The sequence below is a fragment of the Harpia harpyja genome, chromosome W (genome assembly GCF_026419915.1).
Source record: "Harpia harpyja isolate bHarHar1 chromosome W, bHarHar1 primary haplotype, whole genome shotgun sequence".
Taxonomy (NCBI): domain Eukaryota; kingdom Metazoa; phylum Chordata; class Aves; order Accipitriformes; family Accipitridae; genus Harpia; species Harpia harpyja.
Genome location: NC_068968.1, coordinates 2,576,722 through 2,597,737, shown reverse-complemented (window position 1 = coordinate 2,597,737; position 21,016 = coordinate 2,576,722). Strand labels below are relative to the sequence as shown.

At 45.0% G+C, this 21,016-nt stretch overlaps 1 protein-coding gene across 1 annotated transcript; it reads left to right on the top strand.

Annotated features, from left to right (window-relative positions):
* Window positions 1–355: 355 nt before the first annotated feature.
* On the top strand, window positions 356–6,313 carry LOC128136025 (uncharacterized; the record flags this gene model as incomplete). Its single annotated transcript, XM_052775119.1, is given in 4 exon segments — window positions 356–745; window positions 747–792; window positions 1,302–1,984; window positions 6,128–6,313. Coding segments are annotated over 4 exon segments (1,305 nt in total), but the record flags the coding sequence as incomplete, so codon positions are not given.
* Window positions 6,314–21,016: the final 14,703 nt, after the last annotated feature.

Here is a 21,016-nt window from a genome sequence, read left to right as displayed (position 1 = left end):
ATAAATGGGGAGCGGGCTGGGGGGAGCTCTCTCGACTTTCGGTGGGGGAAGTGGCGGAGCGTCAGGTTCCGGGTGGTGAGCAGTTGCACTGTGCATCACTCATTTTGTATATTCTTTTATTAGTACCGTTGTTGTTGTAACTTCTCTTTTTGTGTTGTCCCAGTAAACTGCCCTTATCTCAGCCCTCGAGGTTCCGGTGTTTTTTTTCTTTTCTCCCCTCTGATTCTCCTCCCCATCCCACCGGAGGGGGGCGGGAGGAGTGAGCGAGCGGCTGCGTGGTCCTTTGTTACCGGCTGGGCTGAAACCATGACACCACCTCACTGCAGAATCTCAATTTATTGAATCCCTCCAAAACCTTGTTCAGTCCCTTCTGGGACAAGTGGCGGGATTAAAAGCACAACTTGAAGCAGAAAAGAACCAAGTGAAACATTTGCAAATTGCTCTTAAGGAGCAGCTCCTTGCGGATACTGTCAGTGAGGAAATTCCTCCAAGATCAAAAATTGGCTACCCCTTTAAGGACCTGCAGGCAGCAAAAGAGAGAGTGGAGAAGTTGGAGCTGCCTTCATTGCGGCCCTTAGTCAAAACTGAATATATTTATGATGACGAGCAGGACCAGTTCCCCCAAGTTACAACTAAAGAGGTTCCCTATACTGCCACTGAGTTGGCGAAACTAAAAAAGGAATTTGGCCGAACCCCTAAGGAGTCAGAAACGGAGTATGTGTGGAGAGTATCGTTGTCGGGGGGTTGACCAGATTCTGTTAAGTGAAAAGGAGGCAGAAGGGTATTGGGGACCGGGAGTGAAATGGGGAGCCAAAGGAACCTTAGTAGATATAGTAGATATATGGATGTAGATAGGAACTGTTTAATAATTATCTAGCTTATAGTGAAGTTAAAGAAATTTCAGTAGAGGTAGACACGGCCCAAGGGGATGAGAAGTGATGCTTAACGTTTGCATTGTTGGCCCAAGAGGATGAGAAGTGATGCTTAACGTTTGCATTGTTGAGGCTGGCTGGGGCAGGAGATAGTCCCTGATAAGAAGCAGCAGTCGACCCCAAGAACCAGCCAAGACCGGCCTTGTGACTTCTTGGAACTAATTTTAATATGAAGCGGGGATAGATCATGCCTATGTATAGGCGTATTGCGAAACTCTATGTATATGTAACACTTGACTGTATAAATTTGAAGCGAACTGCCGAGTCAGGCGTGCACGACTTTGGTGGGACTGCCCCCCGTGCTGCCCAGCGCTGAATGAACATACCTACTTTACAATCTCACTGATTGTGGAGTCTGTTTCCGCACGTCAGGAGTGTTTTTAACTACTGGGAATCACCGTGCCCCCTGGTCTTTAACCCAACGGGCAGCCTATTGGGCGGGGGGTTTGAACCCCTTGGAGAGGGGGGATCCCCTCGCGATTACGGGGACTGTTGATGAATTAGTGGAGAGAGTGCAAAAGGCAGCTTGTCTGCAAATGATGTATGATCGAAAATTGGAGCCTACACAGGAGTCCCCGATGATGATGTCGGTGGATCCTGAGCGAATGACTCCCCTTATACGGGGACTTCCTGATTCTCTGAAACTGATTGGTATACAATTACAAGGAAAGATACAGGCGATGCCCCAGGGCAAGAGTGTTGCGGCTGCTTTAGGAGGATTCTCGCCTGATCGGCACTGCCGACCCCCAGATAAGAAAATGTGGACTTGGGGAGAAATGGCCCAGGAATTAATTAATTGCGGGCGCAAGTATGGTCCCGTTAACCCTCCAGCCACCAAAACAGACTCCAGGGGCTTGAGGTGGGCTGAAGTAAAAATAGTTCCATGCCCTGGGAGTGATAAGAGAACACCCCTTGCTAAACCGCTGGCGGGGAGAGATATCCCGAACAAACGTAATAGACTGTGGGCACAAGGATACCAGAAGGGGATCCCGCGTGACTTAATGGACGGGATGCCCACAGACAAATTGGAAAAATTGGTAACAGGGTGGCCTGATAAATCAGCAAATAGAAAAGTGGATTTTGAGAATACTACTCCCAGCGCACCCTCCCCAATTGATTTATCAGAACCAAATGCCACCCAAAAGCCGGCGGGAAACTAGATCCTTTGCCTTTCAGTGGTGAGCAGGTGGGCGAAGGTTGGATGTATATCAGACAGCTCACTGAAAACGGCCAGGGTGATTTACTAATTACAGGCATTGTGGGGCCAAGACAAGTCCCGGTCACCTTTTTGATAGATACTGGAGCTCAAATTTCAGCTATTAAAACCAAAGACGCTGCTAATTGCGGAATTACACCCTCCAAACAGTGGCTTTTTGTGGCAGATGCATTCGGCATTGTTCAGCCACAGGCATTAGCAATGGTCAGCCTGCGTTTGCCAGGAGAAGATAGTGCCACTACAGTGACAATGGTTGTGGGGGAGTTTCCACTTAACCTCTTAGGACTTGATGTTTTAAAGGGAAAGACCTGGATTGATAATAAAGGGAGACAGTGGTCATTTGGCTCTCTCACAATAGATATTCGGCTGTTACAAGCCGCGCCGCTGCTTCCCCCTTCAAAGCTTACAAATGTTAAGCCCTACCCGATACCCTTGGGGGCCAGAGAGGGAATAGCGCCTGTGTTAGAGGACTTAAAGGGACAGGGTATTGTGATTCCAACCCATTCTCCTTTTAACTCCCCGGTGTGGCCAGTGCGAAAACCTAATGGCAAGTGGAGATTGACTATAGATTATCACAGACTTAATGCAAATACCAGTCCATTGGCAGCTGCGGTACTGAATATTGCTGAGCTTATAGCTACAATCCAGGAATGAGCCCACCCGATTATGGCAACAGTGGATGTTAAAGATATGTTTTTTATGGTCCCCTTGCAAACAGAGGACCAAGACTGCTTTGCATCTACTTGGGAGGGTCAGCAATTTACTTTTACCCGACTCCCACAAGGGTATAAGCATTCTCCCACTCTAGCTCATCATGCACTAGCGCAGGAGCTAGAAGTAATTCAGACAGAGGATGGGGTCAGTGTTTATCAGTATATTGACGACATTCTTGTGGGTGGGGATGAAACAGAAAAGGTTCAGAAAACTCAGGATAATATAATTTCTCACTTGGAAAGCTTGGGGCTGAAAATTCCACCAGAGAAGATACAAACAGCCTCAAGCGAAGTTAAGTTTTTAGGAATTTAGTGGAAGGGAGGAATGACATGTATCCCCCCTGACACCCTTTCCTCATTGGATCAGATTAAAATACCAGAGTCAAAAAAGGATTTGCAGCACGTACTAGGATTACTTGTGTTTTGGAGGAAACATATCCCTGATTTTTCAATTATTGCAAGACCCCTGTATGACTTGTTGCGAAGAGGGGCTCAGTGGGAATGGACTAAGCCCCACGAAGAGGCATTGCAGTTGCTAGTTTTTGAAGCGACTGCCTATCAAGCTCTCGGTCCTATCCACGCCACAGATCCTGTCCATATTGAATGGGGATTTGCCAAGAGCGGGCTATCAATACATTTATGGCAAAAGGGCCCCGGAAGGACCCACTCGACCTATTGGGTTCTTACTGCTTGGGAGAAAGGTTTGTTTGTAGTCAGTTTAGCCTTGAGAGAGGCTGAATGGACTATTCAACAACAGCCTATAGTGCTTAGAGGCCCATTTAAAGTAACCAAACCAGTTTTAGCAGGAACTCCACCCCCTGACGGGGTGGCCCAGAGAGCCTCTGTGCGGAACGGTATCTGCCAGTCTTAGTTGAACTCCCCACGGTGGGAGCCGTACCTCTGGTACTGGAAACCCCGATGAATAAATATGCTTGGAAAGCAAAAGATGCTCATGGAAAAGAACATAAAATCAATACCAGGTGGATTATTCCATCCTTCTAATAACAATTTACTTACGGTTCCTTAGAACGAACTGAGTCTTTTTCTTTTCTCTTTCAGGTGAAGACTCTGGAGCCTGCCTGAAGGAATACATGAAGCTGTTGATTGTGTAGTTTTATCAGTGATTGCATTGTTAATATTTATAGGATGCTTGATATGCCACTGCAGATGTTGTTTTGGTCAACCATTGTCGCCACCTTTAATATCTGGGGAAACTGCTGTGCCCCCCTCTTCTGCTTGGGGTGGCAAAATGAGTTTATGGCTCTAGGCCAGCAAGTGGCCAACACTTTTAACCTGACTAATTGTTGGGTATGTGGTGGGCCCTTAGGTTTGGAAAGCTGGCCATGGACTGCTGTCCCTATTTCCCCAAAATGGTTAGTGAGTAATTACAGTGAGGTCAAAAATGATTCTTACTGGGGTGAAGACACACAGCCCTGGACAATACGATACCCAGTCCAAGGCGAATATTGTCTGAACCGAACACAGAAAGATGGTATTCCCGTGGGAAATAGCAAGTGCAACTGGACCTATACTTATGACAACCATTGCCTCACTACCGGTTGTAGACCAATTGATTGTTCAAACCATAGGGCAGCTGTGTCACTGCCAGAAAGGGACGACCAAGCATATTGTCACCTCTTGAGTTCCAGTTCCCCGAATTTTGTACCTCACTGGCCCGGATGGGCTTGGGTGAATCAAACAGGACACAGTTTTCCCATTTTTGGTCTTCCACTAATCAGTCTAATAACCGTCTTAATGTTACCTGCTTTTGGCACTGCGGTTCTGGTACCTGGAAATGCAGACTCACTGATAAAACATATTCTCGTCTCCCTGATGGGACTCAAATTTGGTGGTCAAGTGATAATAAAGACCACTGTCAGGGACATTTGAGCATAGGTCCGGATGGACTTCCTATCTGTTGGGGCACCACAGAAGAAGTGGGAAAAAACGTGGACAGGTTTGAAATGGGGAGCCAAAGGAACCTTAGTAGATATAGTAGATATATGGATGTAGATAGGAACTGTTTAATAATTATCTAGCTTATAGTGAATTTAAAGAAATTTCAGTAGAGGTAGACACGGCCCAAGGGGATGAGAAGTGATGCTTAACGTTTGCATTGTTGGCCCAAGAGGATGAGAAGTGATGCTTAACGTTTGCATTGTTGAGGCTGGCTGGGGCAGGAGATAGTCCCTGATAAGAAGCAGCAGTCGACCCCAAGAACCAGCCAAGACCGGCCTTGTGACTTCTTGGAACTAATTTTAATATGAAGCGGGGATAGATCATGCCTATGTATAGGCGTATTGCGAAACTCTATGTATATGTAACACTTGACTGTATAAATTTGAAACGAACTGCCGAGTCAGGCGTGCACGACTTTGGTGGGACTGCCCCCCGTGCTGCCCAGCGCTGAATGAACATACCTACTTTACAATCTCACTGATTGTGGAGTCTGTTTCTGCACGTCAGGTTGTTGATGAACAGTCCGTCAGATCACCCTCTAGGAGTAGGTAATTCAAAATATTTCCAATCACCACGGACACCTACCGGTTTGTTTGAAAATGGTGCACGAGCCTTAAAGGGTCACTATTGGGTGTGTGGCCAACGTGCCTACAAACTGCTACCAGCAAATTGGACTGGAGTGTGTTATGTGGGGGTGTCGTGGTTTAACCCCAGCCAGCAACTAAACACCACGCAGCCGCTCACTCACTCCCCCCCCCAGTGGGATGGGGGAGAAAATCGGGAAAAGAAGCAAAACCTGTGGGTTGAGATAAGAACGGTTTAATAGAACAGAAAAGAAGAAACTAATAATGATAATGATAACACTAATAAAATGACAACAGAAATAATGAAAGGATTGGAATGTACAAATGATGCGCAGTGCAATTGCTCACCACCCGCCGACCGACACCCAGCCAGTCCCCGAGCGGCGAATCCCTGCCCCCCACTTCCCCGTTCCTATACTGGATGGGACGTCACATGGTATGGAATACACTGTTGGCCACTTTGGGTCAGGTGCCCTGGCTGTGTCCTGTGCCAACTTCTTGTGCCCCTCCAGCTTTCTCACTGGCTGGGCATGAGAAGCTGAAAAATCCTTGACATTAGTCTAAACACTACTGAGCAACAACTGAAAACATCAGTGTTATCAACATTCTTCGCTCTGAACTCAAAACATAGCACTGTACCAGCTACTAGGAAGACAGTTAACTCTATCCCAGCTGAAACCAGGACAGGGGGTAATTTGCCCCTTGTTTTTTCTGCTCCTGGAGGATGAAGGGAATGGACTGGTTGTTAAGGTATATGATGATCTCAATCGATATCGGCGTTCCATTGATACCTCTATAGCAGGTGGGAGTGGTCAAACCTGGGGCAAAGACGAGTGGACCCCTCAACGTATCATACAACATTATGGACGTGCCACCTGGAACCCCAAGGAGTGGGTTAGCGGTGCTTGACAACCTATCTATAATCTAAATCGCATCATCTGGTTACAAGCTGTCCTAGAGATCATTATTAATGAGACAGCCCGTTCCCTTGATCTATTGGCGGATCAAGCCACACAAATGCGAACAGCAATATTACAACATCGCATGGTTCTCGATTACCTGTTAGCCGAGGAAGGAGGTGTTTGTGGTAAACTAAATGATTCTAACTGTTGTTTAAAAAATGATGACAGCGGGAAAATTGTTAAGCAAATTACCGCAGGAATACGAAAGCTGGCCCATGTTCCTGTCCAGACATGGAAAGGATGGGACATTGATATGTTTTCCTGGCTCCCTGGTGGTCCATGGGTTAAGCAAATCCTATTTTACTTGTTGTGTGGTTTTGCCATGTTGTTGTTCTTACCATGTATCATTCCGTGTTTTATACAATTGATTCAACGTGTTGTAACTAATATGCAATTTGTAACTACTGTTTCACCTGACAGTGTTAAACAAATTCGCGCTGTGCGTTGAACCATGCTGTCGGTACAGATTGTATGAAATACTCTTTTCTGGCTTTTCTATATAGCTATCTTTTCTCAAAACCACCATGGGTCCCGAAGCAGTCTTTGAGCCACGGGGTGGTGTGAGAGACTGAATTGTTATCTTGAGTTGAGTTTTTTGTCTCAAAGATTGTTAGGTGTGAGACACTTCTCAAACCATTCGTCTCAAGAATTGTGGACTGCTTATCTCGAGCCCTTTGTCTCTGAATTGGCCTGTCTAAGCAGGACTTTCCTCTGTCCATAAGGACAATTACTAGGCCACTGAGGCATTCAGGAGAGGAAACAGGCTGAAGCTGACAAGCATGTAAGAATGTGGAGGCTACCATTCTCATGGAAACTGTAGTCTTTGAGATAAGATGCTGGTTTCTGGTGTTGATCACGCGAAGCTCGTGTGACAGACGAAACCTGCAGTGTGTGAACAGTGCATGAACAATACGTATGTGCATACCTCAACGAAATATGCCCTATAAAAGACCATGGAGGCAAGCCGTGGTGTGCACCCACCACCGAAGAATTGAAGACTGAGGACCAACGGGACACCGGTGGATCCATGGTGGTGACTATCCTTGCAACTCTATCCCGACTGCTTGCTTGATTTCTGCCTTTTCTTCCATTCTATCCTATTGCTACTATTTTCTACTTTTGATACTTTTGATAGTAAAAGCTGTTTTGGGTATATGGCATTTGACCTCATTTGTGTCTTAATCTTGCTCTTGGGATCATATCGAAACCTTCCCCGACGTTGGATCGGGACAGATCTGTACAAACTTCCGCCACATGGGTCGCGTGCATTGGACTTCGTCTGGATCTTTGGGTAATTGTGCATTGTCCAAGTCATAGTAAATCATCTCTAATACGGCTAATTCCCTCAGGTACTGGATACCTCTCTCCATGGTGGTCCACTTGCCTGTTTGACATATAACATTGTAATAAACTGGTTAACTTTGTTCATGAAATCGCATGTGGGGGTAGAGACATTCCTCGCTTATCTAAAACCACAGTATCCAGTTAAGTACCGATGATTAACGAAAGACGTTCCACCTAACAAACAAATGACGGCGCAAACGCACACACAATGCAGAAGATACCAGCCGCCACCTGAAGGCAGATTACGACCACCTAGCAACTGACGACACAAACGCACACACAATGCAGAAGATACCAGCCGTCACGTAGACAGAAACTAGAAACTGTATAAATAAAGGGACTCTTCCCCATTTTCGGCGCGAGCCTTTGGCGGAGCACTGTCTCCCCGGCCGCCCAGCGCTGTTTTGCTCTCTTATCGCTTGCTAATAAATTCGATCTTGTCATTTAATACAAATTGGCTCCTCCAATTTGTCACGAGCGTCTATAACAACATCTTCCTTGAAGGGGTACCTTTCCTTCACGCTTGACAGGAGTCGCCTCCAGAGGCTGAAGGCTTGTGTCCCTTTTCCAATTGCCTTGTCAATGCCTGGATATGTGAACTGAGAGGGAAGGCAGCTGTTAAGAAGGCGTCACCCAAGAAGGCTGTCAGCATAGTTGCTGTAGAGACACAAGGCGGCACTCAGCGATCTTCCAGGCATAGAAGAACTAAAATCACCTCCCTTGATTCTGGTGAGGGGACTTCTGGTCTGGTACTGCAAGGGTCAGACAGTGAATACTCCTACCATGAACAGGAATAGATTGTCCCTGCCTTTGGTCAGGAGGAGGAAAGGGATGATCAGCTATACTGGACTGTGTGGATTCGATGGCCTGGCACATCAGACCCACAGAAGTATAAGGCTTTGGTAGACACTGGTGCACAGTGTACGCTGGTGCCATCAGGGCACAGGGGCACAGAACCCATCTGGATCTGTGGAGTGACAGGGGGATGCCAAGAATTGTCCATATTGGAGGCTGAGGTGATCTTAACAGGGGACAAGTAGGAAAAGCACCCCATTGTGACCAGCCCAGAGGCCCCTTGTATCCTTGGCATAGACCACCTCGGGAGAGGGTACTTCAAGGACCCAAAGGGGTACCGATGGGCTTTTGGTGTAGCCACCATGAACACAGAGAAGATCAAACAGCTATCTACCCTGCCTGGCCTCTCAGAAGATCCCTTTGTTGTGGGATTGCTGTGAGTTGAAGAACAGCAGGTGCCAATTGCTACCGGGATGGTGCACCAGCAGCAATATTGCACAAACCGAGACTCCCTGAGTCCCATCCACAAGTTGATTCATCGACTGGAGAGCCAAGGAGTCATCAGCAAGACTCATTCGCCTTTTAATAGTCCCATATGGCCAGTGCAAAAGTCTGATGGAGGGTGGAGGTTAACAGTAGATTATCATGGCCTGAACGAAGAGATGCCACCACTGAGTGCTGCTGTACCAGACATGTTAGAGCTCCAATATGAACTGACATCGAAGACAGCCAAGTGGTATGCTACAATTGACATTGCCAATGCATTTTTCTCCATTCCTTTGGCAGCAGAGTGCAGGCCACAGTTTGCTTTCACGTGGAGAGGTGTCCAATACACCTGGAATCGACTGCCCCAGGGGTGGAAGCACAGCCCTACCATTTGTCACGGACTAATCCAAACTGCACTGGAACAGGGTGATGCCCCTGAACATCTACAATACATAGATGACATCATCGTGTGGGGCAACGAGGCAGAAGAAGTGTTTGACAAGGGAAAAAGAGTAATTCTGTTTCTTCTGAAAGCTTGTTTTGCCATAAAACAAAGCAAGGTGAAGGGACCTACACAGGAGATTCAGTTCTTGGGAATAAAATGGCAGGATGGACACCGTCATGTGCCTATGGATGTGGTCAACAAGATAGCAGCTATGTCTTCACCAGCTAACAAGAAAGAAACACAAGCTTTCCTAGGCCTTGTGGGGTTCTGGAGAATGCATATTCCAGGTTATAGTCAGCTTGTGAGCCCTCTCTATCAAGTAACCCAAAAAAAGAACTATTTTGAATGGGGCCCTGAACAACAACAAGCCTTTGAGCATATCAGACAGGAAATAGCTCGTGCAGTAGCTCTTGGGCCTGTCCGGACAGGACCAGATGTGCAAAATGTACTCTACACTGCAGCTGGGGAGCATGGTCTCACCTGGAGCCTCTGGCAGAAAACACCGGGAGAAACCCGAGGTCGACCATTAGGGTTTTGGAGCCGGGGGTACCGAGGATCAGAAGCCCACTACACCCCGACTGAAAAAGAGATACTAGTAGCACATGAGGGGGTTCGAGCCGCTTCAGAAGTTGTTGGTACAGAAGCATATCTCCTCTTGGCACTGCGATTGCCCATGCTACACTGGATGTTCAAAGGAAACATCCCCTCCACACATCATGCAACCAGCACTACATGGAGTAAGTGGGTAGCATTGATCACGCAACGAGCTCGACTGGGGAAACCCAACAGCCCAGGAATCCTGGAAGAGATCATGGACTGGCCAGAAGGCAGAGATTTTGGAGCATCGCCTGAGGAGGTGGCTCGTGCCCAAGAGGCACCACCATATAATGAGTTATCAGAAGATGAAAGGTGTTATGCTTTGTTTACTGATGGATCCTGTCGTGTGGTAGGGAACCATCGGAAGTGGAAAGCTGCTGTGTGGAGTCCCACACGACAAGTCGTTGAGGCCACTGAAGGAGAAGGTGAGTTGAGTCAGTTTGCAGAAGTGAAAGCCATCCAACTAGCCCTAGCGATTGCTGAACAAGAAAAGTGGCCGGTACTCTATCTCTATACTGACTCCTGGATGGTGGCTAATGCCCTATGGGAGTGGCTACAGCAGTGGAAGACGACCAATTGGCAACGCAGGGGTAAACCCATCTGGGCAGCTGCATTGTGGCAGGACACTGCTGCCTGGGTAGAACACATGGCTCTAAAGGTATGTCATGTAGATGCTCACATGCCCAAAAGCCATGCCACTGAAGAACATCGAAACAATGAACAGGTAGACAAGGCTGCCAAAATAGAAGTAGCTCAGGTGGACCTGGACTGGGAGCGTAAGGGTGAGCTATTCATAGCTTAGTGGGCCCATCAAACATTGGGACATCTAGGGAGAGATGCAACATATAGATGGACTCGTGATCGAGGGGTGGACCTGACCATGGAGGCCATCACACAGGTCACTCATGAATGTGAAACATGTGCTGCAATCAAACGAGCCACCTGAGTAAAGTCTCCCTGGAACAGAGGGCGGTGGCTGGGTTTTCGATATGGTGAGGCCTGGCAAATTGACTACATTGGACCACTGCCACGAACATGCCAAGGCAAGCACTACATACTCACCATGGTGGAAGCAACTACTGGTTGGCTAGAAACATATCCTGTAAACCATGCCACTGCCCAAAACACCATCTTAGGCCTTGAAAGGCAAATTTTATGGCGACATGGTACCCCAGAAAGAATCGAATCAGACAGTGGGACTCATTTCCGAAATCACCTCATAAGCTCCTGGGCCAAGAAACACGGCATTGAGTGGGTGTACCACATCCCCTATCACCCACAAGTGTCTGGAAAGATTGAGATATAATGGACTGTTAAAGACTATGTTGAGAGCGCTGGGCAATGGGGCATGGAAGCATTGGGATACAAATTTAGCAGAAGCCACTTGGCTAGTTAACACCAGAGGATCTGCTAACTCTCCTGGTCCTGCCCAAACAAAACCCCTACATACTGTGGGAGGAGATAAGGTCCCTGTAGTGCACATGGGGAAGTGGCTGGGGAAGGCAGTGTGGATTTCTCCTCCCATGGGAAAAGGCAAACCCATTCGTGGGATTGTCTTTGCTCAAGGACCTGGGTGTACTTGGTGGATAATGCAGAAGGATGGGGAGACCTGATGTGTGCCTCAAGGAGATTTAACCTTGGGGGAAAAATAATCTGTGATGTGAGTTGTATGTTGTAGGAAGTAATGTAGCAGGAATGACCTGAACCGATGAAGAGTGAGTTTCACAAGGAAGCAGACGAGTGCAATGATGACCCAAACCAAGCCGGTGTTGATGCCCAAAAATCAAACATGCTGCTTCTCCTGTCCTGACCACCCATCTTGACAGATGGGGCCCAAGTCATAGCCTGTTTGTGAACATCTGGAGGAGTAGAAGAAGCCCATGGAATGGGAGAGTAATATCTATCTGTTAAAGGACAGAGGATAGTAGTTAATGAGAATGTATAACTTGGTATGTTGGGTATAAAGATAGTTTAAGTATGTATTTTAAGTTGTAAGTGTTGGTAAGAAGGGATTTCAGTAATAAGAATTAAATACAATGGATTGGCTAGAAGATATATATGTGTGTATTAAATTATGTGGGACCTAAGCATGATGCAAATGGTATGGAATAAGGGGTGGAGATTGTATTGGGTCTGGCTGAGGTGGAGTTAATTTTCCCCATAGCAGCCCTCATAGTGCTGTGCTCTGTATTGGTAGCTAGAAAGGTGTTGATAACACACCAGTGTTTTGACTACTGCTGAGCAGTGCTGGCACAGCATCAAGGCTGCCTCTCCAACATTTCCCCCCCTCACCAGCAGGCTGGGGGTGGGCAAGATCTTGGGAGGGGAGAGGACAGCTGACCCAAACTGACCAAATGGATATTCCATACCATATGACGTCTGCTCAGCAATAAAAGCTAAATAAAGGGAGATGAAAGGTGGGGGTATTCATTATTTTACATTTGTCTTCTGGAGCAACTGCTATGTGTACTGAAACCTTGCTTTCCGGGAAGTGGCCAGACATCGCCTGCTGATGGGAAGTAGAGAAAACCTTTTGTTTTCCTTTGCTTTCGCATGCAACCTTTGCTTTTGTTTTATTAAACTTTCCTTATCTTGACCCATGAGCCTTTCGTTATATTTTCTCTCCCCTGTCCAGCTGAGGAGGGGGAGTGATAGAGTGGCTTTGGTGGGCACCTGGCATCCAGCCAGGGTCAACCCAGCACACTACTGAATGTTACTCTTTCTTCAAGAATGATCTACTATGTCAAAATGTACCTGACTCTTTTATAGACAACTTTACTATGGATAGATGTGGAGGGTACATGCTGTTTTGCTAAGAATGAAAGATTCAAAAGTGTCGGAAATGGCAATTTCATTTTTTTAAATTTAGAAATAACTTAGTAAAATATTATTGATATTGCTTATAGTGTCTTTAGCAAATAAAAATAAAATATCATTAAAAAATAACTGAAAATTTATGTTTATTTTGCTATACTCTGGTGTACCATAATATACAATAACATTTGTAGTCTGTTACAAATAGTATTTTCAAAATGACTGCTGGGGTTCTACTTTACACATATACTATATACTTTCATACTCTTACTTACACACAAGTTTTATATATGTGTGTATGTTTATTTTCAGAGAGCATGTCAAGGAAACCAAAAAAATATAACATGCTCTGAAAACAGTTTTCTTTATAGAGATGTTCTGCTGAATAAGAACTAAAGTGTGCAATTTAATAAAAAGAAGGGAAAAAAAGAAAAAGGAGAGAGAGACAGATTGTAATAGAAATTATCTTGCTACTTGAAGGTTGCTATGCATCCTGGGTGAGAGGTCAGCTGGAAGTGATGTATGAGGACTCTGAAAATCGTGTTGTATTGTACTGTGTTAAAAGTACCAGAAGAGAATAGTTCTGAGATCTTGAGATTGGGAGAGGCTATTATCATTTACTGATGCCCTGCTGAGGGAATTGAATATGTCCCTTCTCCAGGGCTCTTATCTGAAGCACACAGAAAATGAATAGAACTGTAAATTGTTCTAACAGTGCTTAGAAGTTCAAAGCTGAAAACCTTCATCTGGAAAGCAGTTCAGTAATAAATTTAAAAAAAAAATTAAAAATCAAGAGGAAGCTAAAAGATCTTTTGTAAGCCTCTTCAAACAGCTTTCTCATTGTAATCTACATAATCACAATGAAAAAAAGAATTAATTTAAAGGTTAGAACACACCATTTACTTATGAAAAGAGATGTGATGATAGATTCTTTTACATTCATCTCATCAATGTGAGGAAAACAGTTCAGGAAACACTCTGACACAGAAAAAAATAATTTTGAATTTATATTTACCTTTCAAGATTGTATGGAAATTTGGGCTTTTATGAAGATTAGTTTGCGATGTTTACCAGAAGAATCTTGATGAACCCAATATTTGGAATGGGAAAAAGGCCTGTGATTACCCTATATCAACCACAATGTTGTCCCACAAGTGGGGTTCGGTACCCGGAATGCAATAAGCCAATCTTACGCACAGAGCTGAGATATTTGTTTATTTCATGTCTGCGCAGAGATGGGTGCCAGGTGGTAACTCCACAAAGCTGGCACACCATATCAAAGAACTACAATGTATTTATTCTGTCACATGATTAGTAAAAACCCACCTAAATTTACATTCATTGGTTAGTAGTCACCATCTCATCTACCATTGGCCAGTTATATTTAAATTAGCCTCACTTGCTATGTAAATTAGTACGCATGCCACTTGCAGGTGTGAGGGGCCAAGTTCTTCCAGCCTTGAATTGAGTTGGAGGTCACGATCTCCCCCTGCCACCTTTACCTTTCCCTTAGTTCATGCTTCTTTGGCAGTCATCTGGCCTTTGGCCCTTCTGGGGCAGGATGATTCCTTTTGTCAGTCTTTAGTTCCCTCTTCAAGGACATAGTCCTTAGCAAAGCATGCATAGTTTATACAAAGTAATCAGACTTGCATAGTGAAGCTATGGAGTACTGGTCCTCCTTAAAGGACAATGCATCATGTTTAACCCTAAATTGAGCAGTATCACCAAGGCTAGGCTGTAACTCAAACATATGACTACATTTCCCCCCTTTGAGACTATAAAAGAGGAACCTCAATGTGGTTTCTCTTGTATCAGTCTCACCTCAAATTATTTTCTCATAAACCTTAGAACAACATTTAACAACACGATACCAATGCATAAATACACGCAAAAGCTACTAAAGCAATTATTATATATAGTTCAATAATCTTTTTTTAACCCACAAACCTAAACTGGGGAACCAGGAAGTCAACCACTTAAATGTTTCTTCAAACCCGTAAGATGTGTACTGTTTCCTGCAATAATTCAAAATGCAAGTTCTTTTCCCATGGATTTCCTGGTTCCCCACAAGACACTTGGGCATCTTTTAACTTTATCCCTATCCATAGGTAACAGAGGAGTATTACCCCCCTTAGTTCCTTCATTTCTTTTTCTAAAGAAATCTGTATACTTACACAAATACACTAACAAAGGTATGAAAACAACTATCAAGACACAATACAAAGATACTAGGCCTTGCATACAATCTAGCAATCTAGCTCAATATATGACTTCTCAGAGTCCCAGTTACAGTTCATTGGGACCGAGAGAGTTTCAGTTTCAGTTGTCCCGTTTCTTTAGAGATCCACTCCTTCTGTGGAGCTTTCTTCACATGGATATAGTGTATCCATGAATCTATACCTTTCACTTTCACAGCAGTATAAGTGGTAAGTAGCACCAGGTAAGGTCCTTTCCATTTTTCTTTCAAAAGCTCATCTTTCCAGGTACGGATGTAAACTTCATCTCCAGGTTAAAATTCATGTACCGGCAAGTCTAAAGGCAAAGGGGCTTGTTGGTTAAGGTACCTACGTAAGGAAGACAAAGTCCGCGACAGGGATAATAAATAATTAACCAACATTTCTTCTCCTTTTGCATGCATTTGGTCTCCTTTTCCTGTCATTGAGTTTGCAGGATATGGTTTTCCATACAGTATTTCAAAAGGACTCACCTTTTCTCTTACTCTAGGAGTGATCCAAATTCTCATTAATGCTATAGGTAGGACATCTACCCACTTCATCTGTGTTTCCTGACACAGCTTTGAGATCTGTCTCTTTAGGGTTTGGTCCATCCTTTCTACCTTCCCACTTGATTGGGGTCTCCAAGGTGTATGAAGACCCCATTGTATTTGTAGGAACTTAGCAACCCCCTGAACTACTTCAGCTATAAAGTGAGGCCCATTGTCTGATGACATCCCTTCTGGGATGCCAAATCTTGGAATCACTTCTTTGAGCAAGATTCTAACTATTTCTCTAGATTTGTTGGTACAGCATGGGAAGGCTTCAGGCCACAAACTGGTTACATTTTGGTAATTCAGAGAAATCTATTTGCCAGTATTCCCCTGGGGTTTGACCTCTTCTCACTTCTCTGAAAGGAGGCTTTCTTTGAATTTTTGGATTATTCTTGAAACATTGCTGACATTGTCATACAATTATATCAGCTAGTCTTTGCATTTTTGGTCCCGCAGCATATCTTTTAACACTCGCAACCAAAGTGTCTGCTCCCATATGGGATTCATTATGGGTTTTCTTCAATATTTCTCTTACCATTGGGGTGGTGATCAATACCTGTCCTTTTTTAGTTACCCACCAACCTTCCTCTGATTTGGTACATTCCAAATATTTGGCAAGCCAATCCTCCCCTTCAGAATATTCTGGAGGTTCCTGTTGAACTTCTCTTGTTGGGATCAATGCCCCAATCAATGATCCCCTTTCTGCAACTCTTTTAGCCATTTCATCTGCCTTTCGATTTCCTTTGATTATCTCGGTTTGTCCTTTCTGGTGAGCTTTGCAATGTACAATTGCAACTGCTTTTGGTCCTAGAACAGCTTGAAGCAGTTTTAAAATCTTTGGTCCATATTTGATAGGGGTTCCTTGAGAGGATAACAATCCATGCTCTTTCCAAATGGCTCCATGTGCGTGGACCACTCCAAACACATATTTAGAGTCTGTGTGTATATGTTTACCTTTTTATCTCTGGATAGCTCCAAAGCTCGAGTTAGAGCTATGATCTCTGCTTTCTGAGCGGAGGTATTGGGTGGCAATGCTCGTGCTTCAACCTCCTCTTGTAGGGTTACCACGGCATACCCAGCTTTCCGTTCTCCATTCACCATGAAGCTACTTCCATCTGTAAAAAGTTCAGTTTCTAGACTGATTAATGGTACATCTTTCAAATCAGGTCGGCTAGGGGATACCTGTTCCATAACCTGCAAGCAGTCATGTTCCAGGTCCCCTTTCTCATCTACCGGCATTAAAGTGACAGGATTCAAGGTTGAAGACATTTTTAAAATTACATCGTCCTGTTCAATCAACACCACCTGATATTGGGCTAACCTGCTAGGAGAGATCCAATGATGCCCCTTTTGTTCAAGCACAGTTATCACTGCATGGGGTACAAAAACTGTGATAGGCTGCCCCAAGGTTAATTTCCAGGCTTCCTTAACTAACACCACCACCACAGCTACAGCTCTCAAACATGCAGGCCATCCTTTGCTTACCTCATCTAGCTGCTTGGAGAAGTAAGCTACCGGTCTTTTCCAGTCTCCCAGAGTTTGAGTCAGGACTCCCAATACTACGTTGCCTCTCATGCACATATAATGTAAAGGGTTTGCTTAAGTCCGGCAGACCCAGAGCAGGGGCTCTCATTAATTCAGTTTTAATGGAATCAAATCCTTTCCGACACTCTGGTGTCCATTCCAAAATTTCTCTAGGCCCCTTCATAGCCACATATAATGGTTTGGCAATCAGGCTAAAATTTGGTATCCAGAGTCGACACCATCCAGCCATTCCCAAAAATCCTTGTAGTTCTCTAGATTGGGGGGGAGCTATCCGACAAATAGCTTCTTTTCTTTCTGCTCCTAGTTTTTTTTTTCTTGAGATATCTTAAATCCTAAGTAAGTTACAGTGGTTTGTATCATTTGAGCCTTCTTCTGAGATACCCGATATCCAGCCAGTCCCCAAAAATTCAGAAAATCTATAGTTGCAGGTTTACATTCTTGTTCAGGCTTTGCCCCAAGTAGGATATCATCCACATACTGTAGCAAAGTAATGGAAGGATTCTTACCTTGACAACTTTCCAATTCCTTGGCAAGTACATTACCAAACAACGTTGGGCTATTCTTGAATCCTTGTGGCAGCACAGTCCAGTAGAATTGTATTTTCCTCCCTTGTGGTAGGACTTTCCCATTCAAAAGCAAATATCTTCTGATTTTCTTCTTCCAAGGGAATACAAAAGAAGGCATCTTTTAGGTCTAGCACTGTAAAATTGTATTGGGTTTGTGTGGCAAGGTTTTGGTAGCGGGGGGGGGTTACAGGGGTGGCTTCAGTGAGAAGCTGCTGGAAGCTTCACCTATGTCCGACAGAGCCAATACCAGCCGGCTCTAAGATGGACCCGCCACTGGCCAAGGCCGAGCCAATCAGCGATAGTGGTAGCACCTCTGTGATAACATTTTTAAGAAGGAAAAAAAGTTGCAGAGCACACAGAAACGGCAGCCGGAGAGAGGAGTGAGAACATGTAAGAGAAACAACCCTGCAGACACCAAGGTCAGTGAAGAAGGAGGGGGAGGAGGTGCTCCAGGCGCCGGAGCAGAGATTCCCCTGCAGCCTGTGGGGAAGACCATGGTGAGGCAGGCTGTCCCCCTGCAGCCCATGGAGGTCCACGGTGGAGCAGATATCCACCTGCAGCCCGTGGAGGACCCCACGCCAGAGCAGGTGGATGCACCTGAAGGAGGCTGTGACCCCGTGGGAAGCCCATGCTGGAGCAGGCTCCTGGCAGGACCTGCAGATCTGTGGAGAGAGGAGCCCACGGAGCAGGTTTTCTGGCAGGACTTGTGACCCTATGGGGGACCCACGCTGGAGCAGTGTGCTCCTGAAGGACTGCACACCGTGGAAAGGACCCATGCTGGAGCAGTTTGTGAAGAACTGCAGCCTGTGGGAAGGACCCACGTTGGAGAAGTTCGTGGAGGACTGTCTCCCGTGGGAGGGACCCCACGCTGGAGCAGGGGAAGAGTGTGATGAGTCCTGCCCCTGAGGAGGATGAAGCGGCAGAAAATAACGTGATGAACTGACCGTAAACCCCATTCCCTGTCCCCCTGCACCGCTGGAGGGAGTAGGTAGAGAATCCAGGATTGAAGTTGTGCCCGGGAAGAAGGGAGGGGTGGAGGGAAGGTGTTTTGAGATTTGGTTTTATTTCTCATTACCCTACTCTGGTTGATTTGTAATAAATTGAGTTAATTTTCCCCAAGCTGAGTCTGTTTTGCCCGTGACGGTAATTGGTGAGTGATCTCTCCTGTCCTTATCTCAACCCACAAGCCCTTTGTTATATTTTTCTCTCCCCTGTCCAGCTGAGGTGGGGGAAGTGATAGAACGGCTTTGGTGGGCACCTGGCATCCAGCCAGGGTCAACCCACCACAAAAATATACAACATTTTTGGGTATTGCTGACTACAAACTATAAGGATTTGGGACAACTGGATGTACATCGACTGTAATTTTATTAATTTCTCTCAAGTCTTGTACCAACCGATACTCTCGAGTTCGAGGTTCCTTAACTGGCAAGATGCCAGTATTATACTCTGATTGACATTCCTGCAATGGTCCATACTGCACAAAAGTATTAATCAACGGTTCTAAGCCCACTCTGGCCTCTAATTTCATAAGATATTGTTTTTTCCTTACCGGTTGAGCTCCCGATTTTAATTTGACTTTTACCAGAGTAGCGTTCTTGGCTTGTCCAGGTTTCTTGCAGGCCCATACCAGGAGTATTACAGCATCCAAAATGTCCTCTAGGATTCTGGTCTCTTCTTATTTCTTTTCAGTCAATAGACACAGTTGAGCTCTCCATGCTGTCTCTTCAGGCACGTGTAGCTGAATAGACTTATCAGAAAATGTTAGTTGCTCTTTCAGTTTACACAATAGGTCTCATCCCAATAATGGGAGGGGCATTCTGGCATATATAGAAATTCATGAGTCAAATTAGTATTTCCAATTGTACATTCCATAGGTTTTAAAAATGGCCTAAAAGCTCGTCTTCCCGTGACCTCAACAATTGGCATATACATTTTACTTAAAGGTCCCTTACAACTAGTTACTACCAAATGGGTTGCTCTGCTGTCTATCAGGAAATCTATAACTTCGTTCCCCAGCTTTACAGGAACCAGGGGACCGGCTGGGGCAATCTTGATATTCTCCCCTGGTCCCCTTCACTCAGTATCAGATGTCCCTAGCATAACTAGGTTAGTATTTGATTCTGGCTCCCCTTTTCTGAGTAATTTTTCTCTCTCTGGGCATTTATTTTTCCAGTGTCCTTCTTTTCTGCAAAAAGCACACTGATTAGGACCCAAAGGGGCACGATTTGGAGAGTTAATTCTCTGTCCTCGTCCTACTCTGTTCCATCCAGTTCTTCCCTTACCTCTTCCTCTTCTTTGGTTCCCACTGGGGCCCTCAGCAATTGCTGCTGTCAACAACAAGGCTTGTAATTTTATTCCTTTTTGCTTTTCCCTAGATTTTTCCCTCTTTTCTCTCTCCTCTCTATTATTATAAACCTTGTATGCTATTTCTATCAACTGAGATATAGACATTCCTCCTGCTCCATCTACACACTGCAGCTTCTTTCTGATATTGTCCTATAAACAGCATATTAAACATTTTCTTATTGGCTTCATCCTCTGGGTCTAAGTCAGTCCATCTGCGGGCAGCCTCACATAACCTCTCATAAAAGGCTGAAAGGTTTTCTTCAGGCTCTTGTCTCACTTCGTATAATTTTGACACATTTTTAGGTTTTGGGACTCCATGTTGAACCCCATATAAAAATCAGTTGTTGATATCGTTTCAACATAGTTTTCCCTCCAGCTCTGTTCGGGTCCCAGTCAGGTTCTGTCTTTGGCATATAGTCATCCATACTCCCTACTACATTTCTCCTTTCGCACTCCTCCCTTGCCTTTTCCAACACCATTCACCTTTCTTCTATCGTGAAGAAAGTATTCAACATAGCTTGTATATCCCCCAAATTTGGATTATGAGTCAACATAATAGTTTCTAATAGTTGATGCATTCCTTCTATATTCTCCCGATAAGACCCTACCGACTGTTTCCAATTCAATAAATCTGAAGTAGTAAACGGGACATGTACCAACACTGGTTGCCCCTCCATTACCATTGCCTGTCTCAAGGGAGCTTGTATAATGGGACGCTATCCCCTCGTTCTCCCGGAGACCAGACTAAAATGTTCTTCATTATCACCATCATCTCTACCATTGCTACCACTACTACTATCATGTGATCGCCTTCTTTCAGCCCTTCTTTCTACATTCATCGAGTTCCCCTTCGAAACCAATATTTGCACATCCTCAGCCTCCACACCGTCTTTAATACACTTCTCTCCACATTCCTTGTCTCCATTCTTTTTCTTTTCTATT